At 42.4% G+C, this 27854-nt stretch overlaps 1 protein-coding gene across 1 annotated transcript in view; it reads right to left on the bottom strand.

The window, feature by feature from the left end:
- RASGRP1 (RAS guanyl releasing protein 1) overlaps positions 1–27854 on the bottom strand; it is a 139370-nt gene that overhangs the window by 38595 nt on the left and 72921 nt on the right. Inside the window, exons 9-12 of the mRNA XM_030213685.1 lie at positions 13258–13533; positions 12498–12578; positions 7151–7255; positions 1600–1709 (exon numbers count right to left, since the gene is read on the bottom strand). Of these exons, the coding sequence (XP_030069545.1) occupies positions 1600–1709; positions 7151–7255; positions 12498–12578; positions 13258–13533 (572 nt within the window). The remainder of the gene's footprint in view (positions 1–1599; positions 1710–7150; positions 7256–12497; positions 12579–13257; positions 13534–27854) is intronic.

Here is a 27854-nt window from a genome sequence, read left to right on the forward strand (position 1 = left end):
AAAAAAAAAAAAAAATTAAGTTAAAAAAAGTGGCTTCTCAGGGGGCAGGCATGTTGAAATCAATCCATATGGTCCAGCCTGATTTCCTCAGAGTGATTAGGGTGCTTGGATCCAAAAAGGGACATCCCACCCTAAGCCTGCTGGCTTTTATCCTGAGGCCCCAAATGGGCTGTAAACTGTTAATTGTGGTCTTCCAGCAGTAAAATGGTGACTCAGTTGACCCAGGCTTTCAAAGCTCCTCTGCCTCATTCTCACAAGTGCTGTTCTCCTGCACTGCTAGTTTCATGGCCCAAGATAGACCCATGCCATTGCTACTGTGGGAGGACGGGAGGAGGGAGCCTAGCCTAGATCATCCTGCTCTGCACTTTTTGCCTCTTTCTCTAGCAGGCATGGAGCCCAAAACTGAATCACATCATTACTCCTAAAAGCAAAGACAGGCCCAGATAGACCTGCCCTTCATTCTTGTTCTTTGGAGAGTGGTGTCTAAAATTGACCGCACCTGTGACAATGGGGCAAGATCCAGATCTGCCAGCTGCATGGGGAAAGGAACCCCAGGCTGCATTCTGCTTACTTTGCTCCAGACTAGATCTCACCATGATGCTGCCTATCCTCTAAATATTTTCAAAATAACTTTATTGTGGGTGGGTAAGTCAGTCTTTGTACCAGCAGCAGCGCTCATCCCCAAATTTACTGCTTTCAGGCTATTGCCCTAATGGCCTAGCCTTTCTTAGGGCCCTGGATCTGACAGTATCAGCAATTAAAATGCTTTCATTGCCATTGCTCTGTCCTGTCCAGCAGAGCAGTGCTGCACAAACTTGTCTTTTCTGTTACTGGTTTTTTAACATCTCCTGGCAGCCAACCTGCCCAGAGAAAAGTGGCCAGACCAGCTGAAAACTGGTCAGTTGGCAACTAAATTGCTTAACTACAGAGTTATGCAACTAGATCCTGCAGGGTGAAAACTTAAGAGTGACTAAATCTAGCTGCTTAATATCACCAGTTTTAGCCACTCAAAAAGTGGGTAGCCCTGGAGGTACTTGATGATTACCATTTCCTCCCACAGCATTTTGATAATTGACTCAGCCTCCCTCCAGTCCAATGATAAACATCTCACCACCTATAAAGTTCTGTTTCCTAATGATGAGGTCACTCCCTCTAGCTCCCATGGTACCTTGATCAAAGATAGGACCCTCCCTCCTGGAGACAGATTTCTCTTCTTCCAGCCTCTTTGAAACTCAGTGAAGAATTATGTATCTGCTTACCTCCAAGATGGAGCCTTTGGTTGACGTTCAGGAAGGACCTGGCTTTCAGGTAAGGAGAGGTGGGGATGGGGTAAGATCTACCCTCTTGTAGATAGGAAAGGATTCTCAAGTTCATGTTCAGGAAGCTGCTAAGTGGCTAGTTAGCCAACTATTTAGGTGATTTTTTTTATCCACTATCTAAATCAGAATAAAATTTACATGAATGTTGCCAGTTATTACATTGCCAGCTATTTGACCACTAAGCAAAGTATCAAAATGTTACCTCACTGTCTATTTCTATGCTTTAGTGAAAGAATGGGAACCATTAGGTATATATGCACTCCTGTCTGCTCACACATACCGGTCCTTGTTCATGACACAGAAGGAAAAAGGAAAGCTGGCAGCAATCTTCTCAAACTCCTCTTGAGAAATATATCCATCTTGATCATTGTCATAGTTCTTGAAGACCGACTGAGAAAGGAAGAAGAAAAGGTGAATAGGAAATTTTAAAAATCAGGAACAGCAGGAACTATGCCAAAAATTCACTCCTTCACTCAGACATTGCTCCCCTACATTCTTTGTTTAACAGATATAGGAATAAAGAGCATCGTTATAGTCCTTTTATCTCTAGGCATCAGTTGCTACAGGGAATGAAGATCAGCTCCAGAAATATCTGTCCCTTCTATCTCATTGCATCACACTACAGAGAATAAAGATTATACTCTAGATATTTCTATTGCATCTATCTAAGTGTATAACTTGCTGCAGAGAATTAGGATCATCCCCAGGTGTTTCTTTGCTTTCCATGTCAAATTGCAGGAAAAGTAAAATTGCTTACCTGTAATAGATGCCTCTGATGAAAACAATTCAATCACAAATGGTTTTTTTTTGACCCATGCACAAAAATTTGAACATGCATTTTTATAGAATAGTGCTTAGCAAGATCTGCTCATAAATTCTAATTATTGCCGATAATTGATCATTAGCGCCCAATTATCAGTGCTAATTGGTTAGTCGCTCAATTAAATTGTGTGTGCAAATTGGGCATGCTCCCAAATTTGCATTCACAATTTTGAGCGCCATATATAGAATCCAGGGCAGTATGTAAAAGCAATAGAGCCATCCACTCCCTATCTTCCCTAAGAAAGCACATTGAAACAAGGTCCAACCAGAATGAAGTTGCCCTCACCTTCATCAATTTGATCACTGACTGATAATAGATAATAGTCCAACTCCTCAGTTACCTCTTCCAGAGTGAGGCCTCTCCCTATTCGCTCCTAATATCACCAGGCTTCTTAATAAAAAACTGAATTATTCTGCTGTCAGTTTCAACTCCATTTCTGAAACCGATTCTACCTGTGTAATTACATTTTTTAAAATAAGCCAAGCAAGTTTGGGATCTGCTACTCTCAGCATAAGACATAAGAATTGCAACACTGGGTCAGACCAAAGGGGCATCTGGTCCAGTATCCTATTTCTAATAGTGGCCAAGCCAGGTCACACATATCTGGCAATATCCAAAAATGTATCAAGATTCCATGCTACCTACCCCCCAGGGATAAGCAGTGGCTTTCACCTAATCAACCTTAATGTAACCCTGGTCTCACCACATGGTTCCAGGCACCAGCTAGTTCTTTTGATCAGCACCTGAAGCAGAGTCACTACAAAAGTTTTATTTTTTTCTGAGCTGGGCGCAGGCGGGCTTGATCCTGGTAGGATGTAGGGTTGTGTAGTCAGGTCCCTCATCCAGGACCTGGCTGGGGCTGACTCTGCTTAGCTTCCTCTGATGAGCAGATCTGCCACGTTCTAGACTTTACTTGACTCTCTCTCCAGCTCTAGTCCTTCCTGTAGAGGATAGCTGTTCTTGCTACCTTCACGATTATCTTCTTCAAAAAGGCACGCCAAAGGCAAGACTTCTTATAAATAAAGGCTTTATTTAATCAATACTTAATCAACTGATAGCAAACAGCAACAACATCCTACTGCTACAATTCGACATGTCAAGCGCATTTGACATGGTTGACCATGGAATTTTACTACACATCCTCGAATACTTCGGAATCGGAGGTAATGTTCTCAATTGGTTCAAGGGGTTCCTAACCTCACACTCTTATCAAGTGACATCAAATTCGACCACATCAGCTACATGGACACCTGAATGCGGAGTTCCACAGGGTTCCCCCCTTTCACCAACCATATTCAACCTAATGATGACACCCTTGGCCAAACTACTATCGAATCAGAACCTAAACCCATATATATACGCTGATGACGTAACGATCTTCATCCCATTCAAACAGGATCTAAGAGAAATCTCCAACGAAATCACGCAAAGCATGCACATCATGAACTCCTGGGCAGATACATTTCAGTTTAAACTGAATGCAGAGAAAACCCAATGTCTAGTACTCACCTCGCAATACAATAAGAATAAATTCACTACTATTAACACACCGAAACTAAATCTACCAGTCTCGAACACCCTAAAAATTCTTGGAGTCACCATCGATCGACACCTAACTCTTGAGAATCATGCGAAAAACACAACTAAAAAGATGTTTCATTCAATGTGAAAACTAAAAAGAATTAGAGCATTTTTCCCAAGGACTGTCTTCCGCAATCTCGTACAATCATTGGTACTCAGTCATCTGGACTACTGCAACTCACTCTACGCCGGTTGCAAAGAGCAAATACTTAAAAAGCTCCAAACGGCCCAGAACACGGCAGCCAGATTTCAGCTCATCAAAATACGAAAGAGCGAAACCCCTACGAGAAAAACTACACTGGCTTCCACTAAAAGAACACATCACAATCAAACTCTGCACCCTAGTCCATAAAATAATCCATGGTAACGCTCCTGCCTACATGTCAGACCTAATAGAATTACCACCAAGGAATGCAAAAAAATCTTCTCGCACCTTCCTTAATCTTCATCCTCCCAAGTGTAAAGGTCTGAAATACAAATTGATGCATGCATCTACCTTCTCCTATTCGAGCACACAACTATGGAACGCGTTGCCACGGAACCTGAAAACGACTTATGAACTGACCAATTTCCGAAAATTACTGAAAACCTATCTCTTCGACAAGATATATCACAAAGATCAACTTGAGTAACTTCATAACCTCTAAAACTTCCAGAATTGTCTTATAATATCTGCTGCTTAATACTATTATTTATTTCATCACCATGTAACACTTAATCCTCTGTAACCAAATGCATATCCTCTTCCACTTCCAATATCCATGATGAATTGTAAGCCACATTGAGCCTGCAAAAAGGTGGGATAATGTGGGATACAAATGCAATAAATAAAATAAATACTGTTTATAGTTCCACAGTAGACTTCCTTTTCTCCCCTCAGTCCTGCACACAGCTGAAGGAAGCTTCACCGTGTCTTCCTTTCAGACACTGGTTTAAAGCTCACAGCGGTTAATATGGTTTCCCTCTTCTCTACAACACCGGTGTATTTCTTCACATAGTCACAGTTCATCTAACAAACAGAATCTCTTTCATTTCCTTCACGCTGGTGTTTAAACTTGACAACACCCTTTTCTATTCTCTGAGGCAAATTACCTGATACACTTTTCCCACAGGGTTTTTCCCCATTGCCTCAACCTTTTCCCTCCAGCCTTCCACAACTGATTCAGTGTGACCGCCAGCAAACCTCTCACTGTCTTCTCCTCAGTTTGAGCCAGAGCTGCAATCTCCATACCCTCTTCCTCCAGCTCCTCCGCTACTTCCATTTTATCACAATCCCCAGCCTCCTCCTCCCCTGGCTCTCCCACCTGTTCCTTATCACATTCATCAGAAATCATTTCCCAATCCTCTTCCCCGCCCCCCAGCTCCTGTGTAACTTGCCTAGGAAGAGAGGATTCTTGGGATTGGTAGTTTCTCCCACTTTTCACTACTCTGGTTGGTCTTTCGGCCACCAGGGGGCAAACTCTCTGTGTACTGGGAACTTGGTACTGAAACTTTCTCTTTCTGTAGCTCCCTGCCTCCTTGAGCCCCTGTTCCCGTGTTTTTTTAGCCCAACCTTTGCCTGCCCCCTTACAGTTGTAAGCCACACTTTTATTTATATTTCCTTCACTCTCACTCGAAAGAAATTCTCCACTCCAGGGTTCATGAAACAAATGCAAAAGTTTACTGGAATGCTGCAACAGGCAGACATCCAAACTTCATACTTTCTGGTAACAAAACAGTTTCTTTTATATCGAACAGTTCAATTTGCTGCAAGGTTTTTGTGCCAGTCCAAGACTATTAGTAAAAATACTATTCACTAAGTTAGTAGTCTCTTATAATTCTAGGGTATTAACATATTTACAGCTCCACCAGTCCAATACCCATCCTTTTGGGCAGAATAATCCAAGGCTGTGCTTGAAGCATTTTATTGCAACAAACTGTCATGGCTGCCAGACTTACTCAGGATCAGACCTCCCTGTCTGTCCTCTCCTCCAGAGGTGCACTTCTTCGAGTTGCTGCCTTTTGTACCAAACAGGCTTTTTCCTGTTCTGCTCCCAGACTGGGTTAACTCTTCTACTCACTCAGAGCACTCCTCTCTCTCCAGTTCCTCCCTACCACAGTTTGTGGCTGCTGGGGTTGCCACGTTTCTGTCAAAGTTCAGGTCTGGCTCCCACGAAACCTCAGCAAAGCTTGTAAGTCTTAACAAAAACACAAAGATTGGCTTACCTCGGCCAGATCACAGCAGTTAGATGTATTCAGTCAGGGCATACACTGGGGCCTCTGTTCTTCCTCTCCTGGGCCTCCTTAACTTCCGCCTCTCCTTGTCTTTTGAACTTCCTGGTAGTGACTCTGCCCCACCCAACTTACTTCCTCCTGGGATGGGACCTGCTCTCTTAAGGTGGCCCAGGCTACTTAAACAGGGACTTGCCCCATCCTTGGCCACCTTTAAATCTAGACTGAAAGCCCACCTCTTTAACATTGCTTTTGACTCGTAACCACTTGTAACCACTCGCCTCCACCTACCTTCCAGTACACATTAATTGATTTGATTACTTTATTTTTTTGTCTATTAGATTGTAAGCTCTTTGAGCAGGGACTGTCTTTCTTCTATGTTTGTGCAGCGCTGCGTACGCCTTGTAGCACTATAGAAATGCTAAATAGTAGTAGTAGTAGTAGTAGTAGACTTCTCTTAAGGGTGAGGGGCAATGTCCTATAAACCCTGTCACAGATCCTCACATGTACTTTGCCTTCCATGACCAGTCCTCACCCTTTTTTTGCATGTATACTATAGAACTGATATTCAAAGTGATTTAAACAGCCAGTAATGGTTCCTGGCCATTTAAATCACTTGTCCATGGGAATATTCAGCAACACAACCAGACAGTGCCGCTGAAAAATGCATTGTTCGCACCAAAGCCGCAACTGGTTACTTATGGGTGCTCTGGGGGCAGAATCGGCATGCAGCTGATTAAGTGCCAATATTCAATCCTTAACAGGCTAAGCTAACTGCATAAAACAGTTCTATCTTTATCTGGTTCATCATAGCCAGTTAAGTTCTGAATATCACACTTAAAATGCTATGTTTTAGCTGGCCTTGTATGCCTAGCTATTCAATGCTGGTGCCTGGACATGGCCTGCCACTGACTATCTGCGAATAAAGCCAAAACGCTGACAGCCACCAGTTGAATATCATGCCCTACATTTTTACCTACACCAGAGAAGGAGTTTTTATGCTTCCCAAATAAAAAGTTTATTATTGGGCCTCTTATTTATTACTTTATTACTCGCTTTTCCCTTTCTTTCCTTCAAAGCAGCATAGGATGAGAAACAAATATTCGATATAATGTAGCATGATAGGCCAACCTTGCTACTCTTTCTCATGCAATAAACTTTGTCTCATCATCTCTGGCATATTATACGCATGTCTAGTTCTTCTGATGCTACTTACATCTACCATCCTTTGCACGTGCTTACTGATGATCTTAGGATCTGGTTTTGGAGCTACTCCTGAAGTCCAGTCTGCCACCACAGGTGATTTGGAAGGAGTCACAGGCTAACCAGAAAAGAACAGGAAACATGAATTATATCAGCAATATACCTGTTCAGAATATCCACAGCTACTGTGTCTCTACGAAGCCAGAAGAAAAAGCATGTGGCTATGTTTATGGTATCTGTGCATAGGTGTTTCTGGGGGGTAGGTTGGATGAAGCAGGGTGTAGCTGTAATGTACATGTATATTTTATAAAATTATGTTCACCAAATTCCAGAGATCAAACCTGATATTGTAGCTCTTAACTATACAATTTCTTGTCATTCTTTAGTTTGTTTATTTTCTTCAGGACCTCAGCAGTGATACTCAGTGGTTTTGCAAATTTCATACCACTGTGATTTACTCGTCCACTTCATCATTGGTCCTTTATCATTGCCTTAAAAATTCTTACTTAATTTATAACTAAATATTTTGATACTCATCTGCAACACATGCAACTTTACTCATTTATTGGCTGGGGGTGGGGGGTGGAGGTCACTCTTCCAACCTGACTCATGTTTTGTTGTATGCTGTCTCAAGAAAAAAACTCCCATTTATTTAGCCTGACCCAGTTGTGGAGTCGGTAAGATGGCTCAGGCTAAACAAATGGGGTTTTTTCCTTGAGACAGCATATATATAGCGAAACATGAGTCATGTCGGAAGAGTGACCCCCTCCCCCGAGCCAACAAATGAGCGAAGTTGCATGTGTATTTAGTTATAAATTAAGAATTTTTAAGGCAATGATGAAGGGCCGATGACGAAGTAAGCAAATAAATCACGGTTGTATGAGATTTGGAAAACCACAGAGTATCATCGCTGAGGTCCTGAAGAAAATAAATAAACTAAAGAATTAAAAAAATTATATAGTTAAGAGCTTCGACATCAGGTTTGATCTGTGGACTGTGATGAATGTTTCTTGATAATTTGCACTCCTGACACAAGTTATTAATCGTTGTAGGAGTAAGAGTTATTTTATGTTTAAATCATTTTTATTAAAAACAAACTTCAACATTTAGACAGAACACAACTTGCAGAAGAGTAAATATATGTCAAATGAAGATACAATTTGATGTCATTTATCAAAATTATTATCTTCAATTCCCATTACTACCGCCTAACCTACCAATCCCCCCTCTATAATTTCAAAGATTCTATATATCGCACCTAGCATTCCACACTTAAATCTAAGCATATTCCATAACAATGCGCATAACTTAATGGCTTAACAAGCCAACCAGTGTTGTTAAAAGCAATTAACAAGCAATAATGAGCACTAATTGGCAATAATTAAAATTTACACGCACTCACTAAGCGCATGCTGTAATGAACTCACTAAGCACATGCTGTAATGAACTATGCCTAAATTCTAAGCCAAGCAGTTCAAAAGGGGCATGGCTATGGGCGGGGAAATAGGCGTTCCCAAATTTACGTGCACCATTAAAGAATATGGCCCAGTCCACGTAAAATATTTTCGTTAGTGTAAATGGGAGGCGCGTAGTTTTAGGTGCTGAGCTATCAACTAAGTATATTCTATTCTATATACCGCACATAAATATAGAATATGCTTAGGCAAAAATGATTTCCGCGTGGATTTTCCAAGCACCACATATACAATATCCCCCAGTACGTGCACATATTTCTCTGGAGCAGGTGTAAATTTGTTCATGAGAATATTTGTAGATGTCTATTTTATAGAAGGCAAAAAAGTGTTCATTTTGCCTTTATAAAGGATATAAAATTGACAATTTAGGCACCCTATTATAAAATTAGAACTTTACATCCATTTTTCATATAAACCATATATGACCCTATGAGACAAAGCTACAGATGTTTGGACTCTTCAGGTTGGAAAAGAGACAGCTGAGGGGGAGATATGATAGAGGTCTACACAATTCTAACTGGAGTGGAATGGATACACAATAATCAATTGTTTGCTCTTTTCAAAAACTATAAAGACTAAGAGATACACCATGAAGCTAAAAAATACTACATTTAAAACAAAAAGGAGAAAAAAATGTCATTCAATGCATAGCTATGTTTTGGAATTTTTGCTGGCGGATGTGGTAGAAGCAGTTCACCTAGCTAAGTTTTGAAAGGTTTGTACAACTTCCTGGACAACAATTCAATAAACTGGGAGAAACTATTGCTTATCCTTGGGGGGGTAAGTAACAAGGAATCTAACTACCTTTTGGTTCCTTCCAGGTACTTGTGACCTGATTGGTTACTATTAGAAACACGATACTGGGCTTAAGAACCTGTACATAAAACTTGCATAGGAATGGCTTCTAGAAGCATTGCATGGAATATAGGGGTAACTTCATAAAGCTTTTTCCACTCCTAAAGCCTGTTTTACTCAAAGAAAAGGGTTTCAATAAAATTGGACAGTCACATACACTCACAAAAGTAGGTGCACGGAAAAAGTTGTGATGTACATGCATAGAATACCCACATTCTTCAAAGCAGGTGAAAATTTATATATCAACATTTGTGAGCATTGGAGCTGGATCTGAAAGCCTATATTGTACAAGCACCTTAACAAAATAAGTAAGTTTTGGAGTTCTCACCTAGTTGTTATATTATTACCTCCATATGTTGGTAAAAGTATGCACATAGAGCTTATTTAAACATACATTTACCTAAACCAAGCAAAGACATCTGTAAACGTGGACTGGGAGGATAGACTTAGCCTTTATCTGAGAGCAGGCTTTTTCTGAGGGGGTACTTGGGGATACTGAGTACCAGCACCTTTTCCATTGTCTGCTAAAATTGACCCATGGTCTCCAAGTTTTAATGAAACAGCTCAGGCTCTACACACCAATTCTGCCTTGTCATAGATTCTGTGACTGGTTGCAGGGAGCCTGGCTATTGTGGGGTGGGTCCCTCAGTGAGGGTGGCCTGGCATTTGAGTACCAGAACCTTTTTCGCTAGAAAAAAACGCACTGTCCGAGAGATTCTATATATCACACCAAGGTTTCCATGTGGAAATTGAAGCATATTCCATAACAATGCACATAAGCAAATTGGTTAACAAGCTAAACAGCGCTGATAATTGGATGTTAACAACCAATTATCAGCAGGAAAAGGATCTAGGTGTCATCACTGACAATCTGTTGAAACCCTCTGCTCAGTGTGCAGCAGTGGCAAAGAAAGCAAACAGAATGTTAGGTATTATTAGGAAAGGAATAGAAAACAAAAATGAAGATGTATAATGCATTTGTATTGCTCCATGGTGCAACTGTACCTCGAATACTGTGTGGCGTTCTGGTCGCTGCATCTCAAAAAAGATAAAGTGGAACTAGAAAAGGTAGAGAAGGGTGACGTAAATGATAAAGGGGATGGGACAATTTCCCTATGAGGAAAGGCTGAAGCGGCTAGGGCTGTTCAGCTTGGAGAAAAGATGGCTGAGGGGAGATATGATAGAGGTCTTTAAAATAATGAGTGGAGTGGAATGGGTAGATGTGCATTGCTTGTTTACTCTTTCCAAAAATATTAGGACTAGGGGGAAATCAATGAAGCTACAAAGTAGTAAATTTAAAACAAATCAGAGAAACTATTTCTTCACTTAACGTGTCATTAAACTCTGGTATTCATTGTCAGAGAATGTGATAAAAGCAGTTAGTTTAGCAGAGTTTTAAAAAAGTTTGGTTATCTTCCTAAAAGAAAAGTTCACAAGCCATTATTAAGATGGACTTGGGAAAATCCACTGCTTATTTCTAGGATAAGCAGTATAAAATGTATTGTACTGTTTTGGGATCTTGCCAGGTACTTTTGACCTGTTCTAGTATTTTGTCACAATGTCCTGTCCAATTCACCATTTTGAAGTATGTAGTGGCCTGAATGCAGGAATATTTCCCTTGATGCAGCTAAACAAAACAGGGCTCCCTATCGGGCTTCATGGAGTGACTGCAGAAGTTGATGTGGTGACTGAGCAGATAGTACTGTTTAAATTTATATATTGAAGAATCTGCAATGTTAGGAGTTATTCCTGTTTCATTAGACTACAGCAGCACCATTTTCTGTTTGTTCTTGCTAATGTAGAGGTTTTTTTCACCCATGATGGATGTTTCCCTTAGCTCTATATATACATGAGGAGTGTGGCAGTTCACTGAGGTCTATTTTTCATCACTTTTTTTCTTATTTGGCATTCACAACATATTGTGTACAGACAGAAGGGGTGCTGGTTGGTCTTTTTGGAAACTTAACGGTTGATTAATTTGCATTATTGGAGTTTCCAGCTCTGGTGATTTATTTGTCTTCAAAGTTATTTAGGCCATGCTCCATGTGGCCAATTCTATTCCAATACCTATCTAATGTAATAATTCACATCTCCAACGTTCTGAAGCTGATTCCGTGGCAGTGAAGCCTTGTAGTGTTCTTGGGTTCATAATCGCCCACGGAAAGAAACGCGACGTCAGAAGGAGAAGGGACCAACCACAGGCCTTGTGCTCTCTCTCAGTGTCCCGCCCTCGGAGGGAAGGGAAGGCTGCATATAATATTCACCCACCGGAAGTTCGTTCCCTCCCTCCGAGTTCCAAGGTTGTCGTCCGTCCCCCCTCCCTCCCAGTTCCAGCATCCCCCCTCCCAACTTCCCAATTCCAGGGTCCCCCCCTCCCTCCCTCCCAGTTCCAGGGTCGTCATCCATCCCTCCCTTCCAGTTACAGGCCCTCCGAATTTTAAAAGTCATCCTGACTTACCTCGCGCGATAAAAAGTATGCAGGCTCGGCACTTCAGTTTTCCCTTCTCTTTCTCTCAGCTCTGGTCCCACCCTTGCGGAAACAGGAAATGAAGGTGGGACCAGAGCTGAGTGACAGAGAAGGAAAAGCTGAAGTAAGTGCTGAGCCTGCATGCTTTTTACTGCTGCTGCCGGCCGCCATAACCCCGACGAGGTAAGTCAGGATGACTTTTAAAATTCGGAGGGAGGGGGCCTGGAACTGGAAGGGAGGAAGGGACAACGACCCTGGAACTTGGAGGGAGGGACGATGACCCTGGAACTGAGCAGGGAGGCAGCACCCTGGAACTGGGAGGGAGGGGGACGCTGGAACTTCCCTTAAAAACATTAATGGCAGAAGGTGATTACCTTGCTAGCGCCCGTTTCATTTCAATGAGAAACGAGTTTAGGCTCTCAGTAACAAATGTGGCAGTGCTTTTTATTTCTGGCAATTGTGCTGCATGACAGGCTTAGAACAATTTCTTTTTCCCTTAATTCAGTTTTTTCAGTTCCTTGCTACAAGGAAAAGAAATTCACAAGCACTAAGATTGCTCTTACCTGTGCCCTGTGGATCCGTGGCTCTCGAGCATAGGAAAGCTCGTAAATTTCATCTTCAGTGTAGAACAGGTCGAGGGAAAACTGCAAAGAAGAGGAAAAGCATCTATAAACAAGTTTGTATACACATGTTGCTCATTTCTCACTCTGAGAGAAACGCAAGATGTTTAGCCCTGAAGGAGGATGCTGTGAAGAAAATCCGATAGTCTGATTAGCTTCTCAATGAGCGAGCACATTTTTGGCAGACACAAAAGGATGGGAATCCTTTGGGCTAGGACATCTAAAAACAAGTGTTGAAGCTGGATACAGTAGTATGGTAAGAAAGAAGAAATGTCTGTTCCTAGAGAACTAATAATTGGGACTGTGCATGTGCACGAGCGTGTGAGTGTTACAGTGATCTCAAATAGTGGTGTGAAGTATGAGGGCACATAGACTGAGAATTCCTGTTTTCCCTCCCCATTGTATGCCTGGAGATTTCCCTAAGAAAAGCAGGAATGTGTCTCCGCAAATGCAAAGGGATAAAACATGGAACCATCTTGTAATGTTATGTGTCGTACAATGAAACTGAGACATTCTCCCTGACTCCCCTTTCACCCAGACAAATTAAAGTATAAGAGCTGAGAAAGATCCCTCTCCCTAAAAATCATAGAGTAAGAAATGAGACGGTGACCTCCTCCCCTCGTTACAGCTACATTGTAAAAGTCAATACCAAGAAAGTCTTTCAATTACACTGTTAGTGTAGTAGCTCAATGTCCCATCTCACCGTGAGCAGATGCACCAGGTCTTGGTTGACTTCTAGAGAGGGTACCACCTGCTGCAGCTGGATGAGGTCATTTATGTGGATGTAGAGGGCATACAGCTTAGGCACATTCAAGATTTTGTCTTCTAGATAATTGGGCAGGGCCTCATGCAGTGAGATCAGATCCTTCAGGTGCACACCCAAGATAGGGATCTTGAAGCTACTGCATTCACTCCACACTCTCCGATAGTTATCATAGTTTCTGCTGGAGGACAGTAACTCGGTCATCTCATTCAGCACCTGAGAAACAAATCAAGGAAAGTTTTTAAAAAGAGTAAGAACAAAAGTTCCCTTACCATTTGCACCCTAAAGTTAGGTAGAGGCTCAGGGAGTTGGTGTCTCAAAAGAATACTTAACAGAGAAACAAGATAAAGGAAAGGGGTTTCACATTAAGTTTAAAAAGAGCAAGTGAAAGTGTAACTATCAGTGAGTAAAATAAATTGCTACTATCTAAGGGGTCCTTTTACTAAGCCATGTAGGCGCCTAATTGCGCCCAGCGCACACCAATTCTGAACTACCGCCCGGCTACCGCATGGCTCGGGTGGTAATTTCATTTTTTACGACCGACGGAAAATATATTTTATTTTCCAGTGTGGAGTGCTAACCGGGTGGTAATCGGCATTGTATGCGCACTGACCATTACCGCCCAGTTAATGAACGAAACCTTACCGCTAAGTGAATGGGTGGCGGTAAGGTCTCAGGCCCAAAATGGACACGTGCCAATTTTCATTTTGCCGCATGTTCATTTTCGGCCAAAAAAAGGCTTCTTTTTGTAGGTGCGCTAAAAAATGGACCTGCACGCGTCCAATACACGCGTCTACACCAGCGCAGGCCACCTTTTGGCGCACCTTAGCAAAAGGACCCCTAAGTAAACCCAGTGACCCAGCGCAGTACTGTTCACTAATCCCTCAGAACTGAGCTGAAGAGAGTAGATGTCCTTGATAAATTATATGTATGTGTGTTCCCTTAGGAGACACTTCCTCAAAAACACCACAAGCATGGTTTCTTTTGTGCTGCTCTAATCAATCCCTCGTCACCCCACCCAAATAAACAAGAGAAAAGAAATATTTACAGCTAGAGATACATATTTGTATTTGATTCGATCCCGAATACATTATTTGTATTCGGCCGAATAATGATTTAATTTCAAACATGAATAATCCGGAGCACTACTGTGCTAAATCCTATTGAAATAAACACTTGATCTCTGATTTCACATTGCTTCCTTTATTATAGTAAAGCCCAATGCCCATTATTCGTATTTGGATGAATAGTAAAATATGCTATTCGGTACAGCTCTATTTACAGCATTTATGTTACAAATGCAAAGTACAGATCACAATACAAGAACAGGCTAGTGCTTGTGCTAATTCTTACATGCAAATGACATGAGCTATTCAAATTTGTGCCCAGTGCAATACATTGTCACCCCTTAGTGGTGAATCCACATATGGCAGGGTGAAAAAGGTCTGCATGGACTTGTTTCTGTGAGGCTCACGCCTTGAATATTATTATGCTCAAACAAAGAGAGCAATCCAAAGAACACATTCTAATAAGACACTAATTATTACAAAAATCACTGTGGTGAGCCACTTCTCACATATTCCATACACAGTACGCAGTTCTCCATATATTTCAAGTAAAAAAAAAATGAAAGAGATTAAATAATCAGTCAATGGCAGCCACCATTTTTTTGGATGCTGCGAGCATTACGCCCGGGCCATGTGCAGACACCGGCACTGATTAACCGGGCCTGTGCAGTTGGCTATCAGTAAGGGGTCCTTTTACTAAGGTTCACTGAAAAATGGGCTGCGCTAGTGTAGGTATGTGTTTTGGAAGCATGCAGATCCGTTTTTCAGCGTGCCTGTAAAAAAAGGCCTTTTTAAACTTTTTGCTGAAAATGGACATGCGGCAAAATAAAAAATTGGTGGGCCTCCATTTTGGGTCTGAGGCCTTACCACCACCCATTGACTTAGCATTAAGGTCTCAAGCGGTAACCGTGCAGTAATCATCTACACATGTAGAATGACGATTAATGCCCAGTTTCTGCCGCGCGCAAGAAAATAAAAATTATATTCCGGCGTGCATAATAAAACCAAAATTACTGCCCAGGCCACGTGGTAGCCAGGCGGTAACTCCAAATTGACGCACGTAGAATGCTACGCGGCTTAATAAAAGGGACCCAATCTGGTTAGTGCAATATTCAGCACTTACCTGCATATATTAAAACAGAAAGATAGGACTGTGTTTTATGTGGTCCTATTTGTGCAGTTAATGTATGCCTTAAAGTGCCGGCTCCACCCCTGGACCACGCACAAAATCAGTAGCTTAGAGTTTCACAGTCAGTGCCACTGAACCTCTGCACTGTCTGGTCATGTGCTGCTAAATATCAATGGATAGCTCTGCACAAGTGATGAAACCAAGCACTTTGAATGTCGACCTCAATGCTCAGGGCCGGCCCTAGGCAAGATGCTGCCTGAGGCAGAGCTAGGATGCCGCCCCCCCCTTGCCGAGATGCAACCCCCCTTCCTCCCTCCAGCTCGTTCATGGCATTGCCCTGTCGCTGGCACCTGCCTCTTCCCTTTACTGCGGTCGTCTGAGCCTCTGTTGAAACAGGAAGTTACATCAGAGAGACGTCTGCAGTAAAAGGAAGAAGTGGGTGTCGGCAGCAGGGCAGCATATGGAAATTGCTGCCACAGCCAGGTAACGCCGCAAAGGGGAGATGCCGGGTGCCGGCGGCAGGCCAGCGCATGGGAATCGCTGCTGCTGCCGGGTAATGCCACGAAGGGAAGATCAGATGCCGCTCCTAAAGAGTGCCAACTGAGGCCCCAGCCTCAGGTTACCTAATGGTCGGCCCCTGTCAATGCTTTTATCCTTATATCCAGTTCCTTAGTTTAATACATCTCTCCCAACACAGTCTCAATAAGCTCTGGCTAAAAGTCAAAGTAGTTTCCGTATAATCCTTTCCTGTTCTGACTGTGGGGTTTTCAGAAGGATCACTCTAAGAGACTCTTTTACTAAACTATGCTAGTGAATCCCAGTGCGGCAAATGAGAGGAAGCCCACTCAATTTCCTCTCATTTGCCGCAAGGGAATCTCTAGTGTGGCTTAGTAAAAGAAGCCCTAAATGCAGTAATGTCCACAGAACAAAAAGAATGTGCAAGAAATAATTCAAGCTAAGGAGTTTTATAGTTTCAGGGCTAGATGCATCAACCGAACGTTAAAAAATCTAAATCGTAAAAGTGCTTAACGAATTTGAAACAGCGAAGAATGCACAAAAAAACAGCTCAGAAATGTTCGGTGCGGTATTGAAAAGTACAATGTATCAAGCGTTCGTTATCCCCGTCGTTAATTTGCTCCTTAAGCATGCGCAGAGCAGCCACAAACGTAATAAACCTACGTAGGTTGCTTACGTTAGACTGGGGCATGCGAGGGGGGATCCCGACCTGCAAGCCTTTTAGCTGTCTGATCTAGCAGAAGAGTGCAGTTGAAGATAACTCTAAAAAGAACGACCCTCGTAAATCCCCTTTTGTAACAAAAGACCTCTTTGCAGTTTGTTTACAGTACAGGGAAAATTGGCTTTAGGGGATAGAGTGTTAATTTTCAAAGCTGTTGGAGAAGGGGAGAGACAGGATTTTAAGCTGCAGGGAGAAGCAGTATGTTTTGTTTTGTAATGATGCAGGGGAAAGCGGAGAGCCACATGTTTGTGTTTGTATCTCACTTTTCTTTTTAAACATGCTGGCTTGGATTTTTATGGTGCAGGGGGCAGCGGGGAGATGATAGCTCAGGCCTTAACGACAGGTCTGAGCACATGTAAAATTTCTGACGGTAAATGATTCGTTGCAATCATCGGTATGGTTAGTGCATTCCGAATTGTCCACATTTCAATGGTAGTTTCTCCTTTGCATTCCGTTTTCGTTAGCTGCTTGCTTCGTAGGAAAAAGGCCTTTAATGCATGCAACGGTTAGGAATTTCCTTCGTTAAAGGGTTGTTAGAGGGTCGTTAAGGTTTAGTGCATCTAGCCCTCAGTGTTCATTCAAAACGTCTCTTCTTTTAGCCTCCATTCCCGCTGCTTCTTTAGTTCAGTCTCCCCCCGCCCCCCCCCCCCCCCCCCCCCCCACTGTGCAGCATGTGCTTAATTAGCTTTAGCTTTACTGCTGAGCTGCAGCCAGAGGGCAAAAGAAACATCAGCAGCACTGAAGCAGCAAAAACAAACAAAGTAATTTCAGTTTCAGTTATGGAGCCTGGCCCCCAATCCTTTTTCTGCCTGATTTCAGTTTTGGCCAAACGTTTACTTTAATTTTCGGCCACGTTTTCATTTTTTGGCCAAAAATGACCATGTGTTTTTGGTGGAAGCCGGAAATTTGTGTTTTGTCCCATTTGTCTCCGTCTCCCTCCCCCGCCCATAGGCCCCCTTCCCCTTGGGCCTATTTTACAATCACTGGTGATCTGGGGTATAGTTGGGGCAGAAGCAATCCCCAATTATTCCTGCCCATTTGGCTCTGCTCTAAAAATGGCTGCCATGACTGTCTGTATTCTTTTTTGTACTGTGATTGCAAGTAATGCAGGTATGATCTTTCACAATAGTATAAGGTACATAGAGTGCTCCAAATAAAATAGTATAGTATAGTATTTATTCTTCTATTCTGCATATACTAAAACTGGTTCAACACGGATCACAGCTCCTAAGAAATCAGGTACCATCTGGGAAATACATTTAAAAAAAGGCTGCATAACGCAATTATTTCATAAAACAACAACATGAGTACAAATTAGGTAATTATTCTGTCATAAATCAGCAAAACTGTAAACAGCATTATTACTATGTAACAAATCTCTGGAACAAAAAAGTCTTATAAACTTTCTAAACGTTTTGTAATCTGTAATAGACCATAAATCAATTGGAAGAACTTCCAGAATTTCACTGCCTGAAAAGAAAAGGAGGATTAAAATAAACGGGACAATGTCATCCCTCTGGGGCTAGGGAAAGCAAAAGAATTTGGCAGTCTCAGTGACCGGACCCTTACTGATGAAGCAAATGCTTTTGACACAGAATTTTAGCAAGAACTGAAGTCTGTAAGATTAGGATGATAAACTCCTTAGGAATTAGCCTCTCTGTGGAGTTATGATGTCAGCTGTCACTCCAAGTGTGACATGTGGAAGCTCATTTTCAAAGCACATAGACTTACAAAGTTGCATAGGTTACTATTGGGCTCATTTTCAAAGCAGACTTACAAAGTTCCATAGGTTACTGTGTATTTTCAAAGCACTTAGACATAAAGTTCCATAGAAGCCTATGGAACTTTGTAAGTCTAAGTGCTTTGAATAGCATTTAGTTTCAGTTTTCATTAACTGCAGTCCAAGTGTGTGGGGACTATCTTGAGGTAAAATATGGTCTTTCATTATTTAATTATATTCTGGCTTGGATACTGTGGATTACGCAGAGGGATGAAGAATGCATGCTCTGACAATCCCTAGTGGCCCTTAGTGGCTCATATTCACACAAGTAAGTTTCATTTTCGGCTTCGGTCAAAACCAGGTGATGAGTATCAGCTACAGTTTCAGCCGAAAGCTTTCAGACAAGTTTTGGTTTTGGCCAAAATTGAGAAAATCAGTTTTGGTCGGCCTCTAACACAAAGCATCCTTGGTATATACTGACCAGGTCCTCAAACTGATCTTCCCCACTAACACTGCTTTCAAACTTGCCACAGAAAATAAAACAAATCAGCACTCAAAACAACTCTCATTTAACACAGTCTTCACCACACTGCTCTGAAGTTTCAACATCCATCTCTTCCACAAAAGTTGCATCTAGACTCATGACCAGTCCCCATCTCCTCTGGCTCAGGTTCTGAGGGAAGGCATGAAGTAGACAGGAGCTCCTGCTTTACTTCTAGCTCTTTGGGACTGCCGGTTAAATCTCCAGGATTGCCAGATGATGAAAAACTTTCTAGCCCAACTCATATCAAAAAGTAGCCCCAAAATAATCAATAACGTACAATTATAGTAATAATTCTGTTTAGATATTATAAAGAAAGCTCAATATAATCTCTTTTTTAAGTTTCAGTTTCTTCAGCAAAAGTTGCCAAGCTAAAATTGGCTGCACACATAACCCTGGACTTAAGCTGTGCCCGCAAATCCAGTCGTACTCTGGATTTGTGCGTACAGCTTAATTAGTTTACAAACCCATCAGCACTGATAACTGCCAATTAACAATTATTGACAATAATTGGCATTAATTAGAATTTACACGCATAACTGTCTTAAACATATTCTATAATGTGATGCTCGTAAATTCTAAGTCGCATAGTTGAAAACAAAATGTATACATTTTAAAATAGCAGCGAGCTTGCACAGGGAGCCAACGCAGTCTTCTGAACAATGGAGTAAAATAACTGCCTGAAAAACCAAACTAAGATGTTCTTGAGAAAAGTATTGTTTAATATGTTGAAGTTGATGCAGTTTAATAAACACCTTCTTGAGGACGCTCTTGATTTGTGATGCTATGGTCAAATATGGATCTAATACAACTTCTAGGACCCTCCCGAGATGATTCTAGAGTAAATTCTTTACTTTGACTCAATAATTTGTCACAAGTCAAAGAGTTAGTTGAAGATTTTAACCACAAAATTTTGGTCTTGTTTGCATTAAGTATTAAATGATATTTTTTAGCTCAACCTTCCATTTATAAAAAAGAGGAATGAATTATCGGGGAGACATCAGACAGTGAAGAAAAAGGAATAAGCAGTGTTGCATCATCGGCATAGGTGTGAAGAAGTATTTCAGTTGGGTCAAACCAACCATTTATGTTTCAACGGTTTTTATTGATGACTTGAAGAAATACAACTCCAACTCAGCACCTTAGAGGTGTTATAACATTACAAACTCAAAATCATAACAAAACAGAGGATCTACCCCATTACTTACAGTCATCATATTTTCAACATTTCTATCCCCCCCTTTCCCCCCCTAGCCATGCTTTATCAACAGTTTTCACCATGGCCAATATACAAATAACAACTTTCATTGGTGTGTTAGCACAGCCTTCCCTTCTCCCGCATCCACATTCCAAAATAATATATTCAAAACTTATATGTTCCCCCCATCTCACATCAAACTCCACCACTTTTTAAAGCGTTATGAGGAGCATACTATTACCAAAAAGTTTGTGATATAGTGAAACAACTAAGAAGAGCTCTTCCTCCCCCCCCCCCTCTACCTCCCACCCCTTGTTGAGAGATATCCAGCTTTTAACTTATTACCACAAAGGATGATCCAATTTCAAAATACATCTAAAGTGAGTTCACCATTAAACTGCGTCCTTTAGGAGACAGAGTATGAATGTATGGTCCCCAAACATCCAAAAATCGCTTCAACCTCCCCGGGGAGCTTCCCACTCCTCTCCTCTCAAACAATACAAATTCATGTAACTTATTGCGCCAGTGCCAGAAGTCCGGGGGGGTCTCCGCCATCCACTGACTCATTATTAGTCTTTTACCAATCAAGAAGGCCTTCCGAACCATTTGACGGGCTGACCCCCTCTGCAACAGAAAAGCTTCATATTTATCTAACAAGATTCCCATCGGAGAGCACATGATTCTCAAGTCCAAAAGATCCGCCAAATATTGGGCAATAGAATCCCAAAAGTGTCTCACTTTATAGCAGCTCCATAAACAGTGAAAGAAAGATCCCGGAGCCCTCCCACACTTCCCACATAAGGGTGTAGAAACTCCTCCCATCTTGAATACCTGAGCCTTCGTGAGATAGGCCCTATGAAGAATGCGATATTGGCACTCTCTTAGCCCTGCATTCCCCGTTAAGCTCCGTATCCTGGCCGTCAAAACATTGAAATCTAAAGAAAGATGTGGTCTTTCCAAGTCTCCTGCCCATCTCTGACGAATGTTCTCCCGATCCCTGGGCGCCATAAGTGTCCCCAATACCTTATGTAACCCGGAAATAGATAGACGTTCACTTTGTACCGAGTGAAAAAACTGTCTCAGTAGGCGACAGTGTCCAGCGCCCAAGGCCTCCATCTCCAATGAATCCACATAGTGTTTTAACTGGGCATAGGCAAAAGCACCGCCCATATCATATCCCAGCCCCAGTGCTCCTAGGTTTAACATACGGCCTTGTCGATTTAATACATGCTCCAATCGATTTATCCCATGTCTCGACCAGGTCCGAAAAACCGCGTTCTCCAAACCCGGCCGAAACAGCAGATTACCCTGAATAGGGAGCAAATCTGATATACACCTATTCAGGCCATACATCCGCATCAAGTCTCTCCAAAGCATCCGTAAAGGGAACACAAGTATACTAGAACGTAGATCAGGAGGAAGTGATTTGCTAGGAGCCTGCAAGAGAAAATTAAAGTGACACGGTGCATAATATTGGCTTTCCAATCTCCTCCAAGTATAATCATCTCGCGCCAAAAACCAATCTCCAAGATGACGCAGAAGGCAGGCCCAATTGTACCTCCTTAGATCCGGGAGCCCTAGACCTCCCTCCCTCCAAGTCCCCTGCAGCATATGTAGTGACAATTTTGCTTTTCTACCTCCCCAACAGAAGCACCTGATCACTTTAGTCAACAAATTCACATCTTTTGTTTTCAAATAAAGGGGCAACATATGCAACAAATACAACCACCTAGGAAACTCTACCATTCTGAATAATTGAATCCGTCCACTGAGAGACAGAGGCAACGACCGCCAAGCACGTAATCTCTCCGTCGTGTTCCTTAACAGTCTAGAAACATTCAAACTATACAGCTCTGAGACTTTCATCGAGATATGTAGACCAAGATATTTGAAAGATCCCGGTGCCCATCGAAGAGGAAATCTCTCTCCCCACGTTTTCTTTAGGCCTTCCACCGAGGGCAGTGCCAGTGATTTATTGTAATTAAGACGGAACCCTGCAAAATCCCCAAACTCCGTAAATAATTCCAAAAGAGCCGGTAAAGAAGAGTGCGGTTCTGTGAGATGTACTAGTAAATCGTCTGCAAAGGCAGAAAGCAAGAACTCAGAATTCCCTATCTGTACACCTTTAATCTCCGGGTGTTGTAGTATTTCTCGGAGGAGAGGGTCCAAGGATAAAACAAATAAAAGAGGAGACAAGGGACATCCCTGTCTCGTCCCTCTATAGATCCGGAAGGATCTCGAGCGTTCTTCATTTACCCATACATAGGCACTCGGCATCGAGTATAGGACCTTGACCGCTTCTAGGAAAAAGCCTTCAAAGCCGTAAGCATGTAGTACCGCAAATAAATGTGACCAACTGACCCGGTCAAACGCCTTTTCCGCATCAAAGCTCACTAAGAGCGACGGAAGGCGGCTTTTGGTTACAACTTCTAAAGATGTCAGTAAAGACCGAACATTTTTCACTGCCGTCCTTCCCCGCACAAAACCCACCTGGGACTCCTCAACCAGGGATGGTAAAACCAATGCTAATCGATTGGCTAAGATCTTAGCATACAGTTTTGCGTCTACATTGATCAAAGAAATGGGTCTATAAGATCCCGGGTCCATCACATTTTTCCCCTCTTTAGGTATCACAATAATTTGAGCTTCTCGAAATGTAGCAGGGAGCGTCTGCTTAGCCACCATTGAGTTAAACAAATTCAATAAAGGCCCCTGAATCTGATCGTAAAACTGTTTATAAAATTCCACTCTATAACCATCAGGTCCAGGAGCCTTGTGAGAAGCACTCTGTTGTAAAGCCAACATCAGCTCTCCCTCTGTAATTGGTGCATTCAATCCTTCTCTCTGCCGATCAGAGAGGCTAGGTAAATCCAAATTGTCTAAATACAGGGTGCTATCTAATACTACGTCTCGGTCCGATGCATTTAGTGCCTCATAGAACTTACCAAAAGTGTCCGCAATATCTCTAGCTTCTCTCACCATCTTCCCATCTCCTGTTTTCAACTGTGAAACCCGATTGATCCCTTCCTTCCTACGAACCATTCTAGCCAACATACTTCCTGCCTTGTTACCATATTGGAACAGGCGATATTTATAATACAGCTGAGTCTTGGTCGCCCGTTGATGTAATAACTCATTGAGTTCTTTCTGTGTCTCCAATAAAGCCACTCTATTTGAAACCGTGGGGGATTGCCCATATATTCTCCGCAACCCTTGAACCAAACCTCCCAGTCGAACAATTTCCCTATCCCTCATTCTCTTTTTATGCGTTGAATAGGAAATGATATCTCCCCTTATCACCACCTTTGCTGTTTCCCAGAACAGAGCCGGCTGACTTGCATGGGCTCCATTATGATAAATATAGTCCTCCCATCTATTTAATAGGTGCCCATGAAATCTCGAATCTCTCACCAACTCCAGGGGGTATCTCCACATCCAATTGCCCCGACCCTTCAATTGACTCGTCAATTTTAACCATATCAGAGCGTGATCCGAGACTGCGTAAGGGCCAATCTCTGCCTTTTGCACCTGAGAAAACAAGGAATGTGAGACAAACAAATAGTCTAAGCGGGACTGAGAACCATGTGCCCTGGAAAGATGGGTGTAATCCCTTTCAGATGAATGTAACACCCTCCAGACATCTACTAGTGCTAGGGCTTTACATAAGGAGGACAGCGCTTTACGACTCCCTCCCGGACTCTGGCAAGCTAGGGTGGAACGATCCATGAGAGAGTCATATACCAAATTGAAGTCTCCCCCTACAATCAGTCCTCCTTCTGCATGTGGAGACAGCCTCTTAATCAAATCCTGCAAAAATTTTTCATTAAACACATTAGGGGCATAGACATTGCATAAGACCAAAGGGCAGCCGTTAATTTCTACTTTAGTCAACACCCACCTACCCTCCGGGTCAGCCCAGACTGAGCCGATCCGAAGCGGAATGCCTTTTCGAAAGAGAATCAGCACTCCTGCCTTCCGACCCACTGCCGGGGCCTCCACCAAGGATCCCACCCATCCCTTCTTAAATGTAGCATGTTCTCCAGAGGAGAGATGTGTCTCCTGAAGCAAGGCCACATCAGCCCTCTGTCTCTGTAACTCCTGCAGTACTTTAGTTCGTTTAATAGGGGAGGAAACCCCCCCCACATTCCACGAGACTATTTTAAGTGAACTCATAAATCCAGTAGTCATACATTTGCATTGCAAGGTTAGTTTTTCCACATATCAAAAGAGGAGACCTCCCAGCCCTTAGGCCCCCTCCCCTCGACCACCCATTCCAGATACTTTTTCCCCTGGTTCTTCCCGGATATCTCTTCAATCCCTCCCTCCCTCTCCCCCCCCTTGTCTATCCCCTGTCAGACCCTTCATGGCTCCTAAAGAGAAGCCCAATCACGCGAGTTCCCCCCCCCACCTATATATGTTTCCTTAGCAATCACACTTTTCATGTCCCTACTATCTTCCCACTCAAGTGTAGCTCGGGTATTCATATAAACAAAACAATCATTTATCTAATCCTTATCTGGAAGACCCCAAGAGATAATCTGAATAACATTGTATTAAATCACATTATATGGTATAGATCTCTTCAAATGCTCTCTTAGGAATATCGAGCTTTAGATAGTCGTCAGGCAGCAAGATCTTGCACTCCCGTTAAGTTCCAAAAATTCTGGGCTACCAGGCTGGATCATTCATGCCGGTCCCTCTGTTCTCACAGCCTGCTGTGCAAATTTCAGCGCCTCTTCCACCGTGTTAAAAAACTGTGGGGACCCTCTGTACCAAACCTTCAGCCGGGCAGGATAAAGTAAAGCAAATTGGATCTTTTTCGTGAACAAAAGTTGGCACACATCTCGATATGCCTTCCTCTGCTGAGACACCGCCATGGAATAATCCTGGAAACAGCGCACCACACAATTCTCGTATTTCAGCTGCTCTACTTTCCTAAGCGCTCGAAATATCTCCTGTTTATGTGCAAAGTTGAGCACTTTAAAGATCACCACTCTGGGTCTCTGATCTTCTTTTCTCAGAGGGCCCAGTCTGTGGGCGCGTTCCACGCGTAGCGGGCCTGTTACCAATGTTAAGTTAAGTGCAGCAGGAAGCCAGGATTCCAATACAGATCTCAGGTCTGTTTCTTTGATATTTTCTGGCAAACCTATCATTCTGATATTGCTCCTCCGTGCCCTGTTTTCAAGGTCCTCTAATTTAGCCTCTAAGCGTTCCACTTTTTGTTTCAGGGTTTTATCTGCTTGTTCCTGTCTCTGCACATAATCTTCCACATCTGATAGTCTCTGTTTGTACTGGGCAAACTCCGTCTGAATTCCGCCCAACTTGTCGTCTATTCCCTGTAGTTGTTCTGTGATTCTTTGTAGTTTTAAATCTACAGAGGCCTCCAGCATTAAAGATACTTCTGCCGCTACCTCTGCAGCCCACGCGGAGCTCACCGTCGGAGGACTCCCGCTCCTTGCGTCCGCCATCTTGGATTCAACGATCCGGCTTCTTGTCCCCTCTTTCTTCCCCGATTTCGCTGCCATCCGCTTTTTCTTAGTCGCGGTTTATTAGCACTAGTATTAGCTCGGGACTTCGCTTATATTTCAGGTGAGTCACCAATTTCGCCGATGCGTTTTATCGCTGTTCTATCTCAGGCAGGGGGGGAGCTCAGCACGACGACAGCCACCCTCTAGCCGTGCATCACGTGATCCCTCAAACCAACCATTTAAAGTAGACCTAAAGACATGGAATAAGACTGGAGAAAGTCTGCCAGGGCCTAGATATCTCAGTTCTCACCCTGACTCTATAAGACCTAGACTTCAAAAAGTCTTCAAACCAATGTATTACTTTCCTTACAATTCCTAACTCTTCCAATAGGACTCCATGATCGAGAACATCAAAGGCTGATGATAGATCAAATTGTTAAAATCAATGCTTGAATCTTGAACTAGCCAATAATGAGCCTAACAAAGACTCTGTGCTGAAGTCTCTCCTAAACCCCAACTGTCTCTCCATCAGTGCCTCGTGTGTTTCTAAGTATTCTCCCAACTGTTTTTCTACAACACCCTTCAAAATTTTAACTATAACAAGAATGTTGGCTATAGGTCTATAACTAGTCAATGCACTCAAATCCAAGGAAGGGCCCAAGTTGGGGGTGAGCAGAATATCTCCTAAAGAAGTCAGGAAGTAGCTTCTAATTGCCAAGGTTTTTTTTTTCCATGAACACCAAACAGAAGAAATAACAGTCTCCATGTTTCCCTCATCTCTATCTACACACATTGATGCACAGTATCTTTCAGTCTTGTAAATCCACCTATGGCCTTCCTCCTTTTGCGAATATATCTGAAAAAAAAATCTCTGCCACCTCACTTAACATCTTTTGCCAATTTTTCTTCTGCACGTGCTTTTCCAGTCCTGGTTTCTTTCTATATCTCAGCTTTATGTAATAATATTTTTTTGCGTTCCTCTTTTTGCAAACATCTGTATTTTGTGAATGCTGACTTTCTTTTTACAGCCACCTCTTTGGAGAACCATATAGGTTTCCCTTTCCTCTTGTTTTTACTTATTTTCCTTACATAAAGATCTGTTGTTCATTGTTCTTCTACTTCCTTTTTCTCCTCCCACCCTGCCAGCAACTCCTTCAAGCTCTTCTCCATGTTGCTGAACTTGCATTTTGAAATTCAGTGCTTTGAGCTTGATGAAATCAGACTCTACTTTAGCTCTTCTATCAAACTATACCATCCAGGTTTGCAACATCCAGACATTAGACACATTCTCTCCATTTGTGAGTATTACATCCAGCAACGACCCCTCCCTAGTAAGTTTCCTTACCATTTCTCTAAACAAAGCTCCTTGTAGGGTATCTGCTATCATTCTTCTTGTTTCCAGCTTTGCAGGTGGGGTACTCCAATCCAGTAAATTAAAGTCATCCAGTATCAGTACCTCTCCTTTCATTCTCATCTTTGCAATATCATTGATCAAGTCTCTGTCCAGTTCTTCCTGTGCCGTTTCCTTTTTCCAACACAATACCCATGGATTCCTCTTTTCCCCACACACCCTCCGTTTCAGCTGTTTTAAAATTGTCTGTTACATAATGCTTATCCTCTTTTGCCATCTATGCCCCTCCTTAATAGACTATAGCCTGACATAGCAATATCCTATTCATGAGACTCAATGAGCCATGTCTTCATAATGGCCAGAATGTCAAAATCCATGTACATCATTAGGGCTTTCCAAATCAGTAACTTTATTGTCTAGACTATGAGCATTCATGCCATAGCTTTCCACTAGTATTTAGATGGGTGCTTGTATTTTGGTCATCCTCTCTCATTTGCCGGGGGTGACTTCCTAAAATTATATTATTTCATCTGTCACTCCCTTTCTCTGGTTTAAATACCTGTCCATGTATTGATTACATTTTTTGGTTAGGATCCTTTTGTCTGCCATAGAAAGATGCAATCCATCAGTATAGCTTCTTCTTCTTCTACTAGCCCAGCCATCCATATATCTAAAGCCTTCTTGTTTACATCAGGTTTAGAGCCCAAGTGTTAAAGCAACCTCTCATCTCCTTTGCCGTGAAGATGTAGAACTTCTGAAAATGATACAGGGAGGGTGGGGAGGATTCACCTAGAGAAGGGGGATGCTCCGCCCTGGTTGGCAACCA

Source organism: Microcaecilia unicolor, chromosome 9 (assembly GCF_901765095.1).
Source record: "Microcaecilia unicolor chromosome 9, aMicUni1.1, whole genome shotgun sequence".
Taxonomy (NCBI): Eukaryota; Metazoa; Chordata; class Amphibia; order Gymnophiona; family Siphonopidae; genus Microcaecilia; species Microcaecilia unicolor.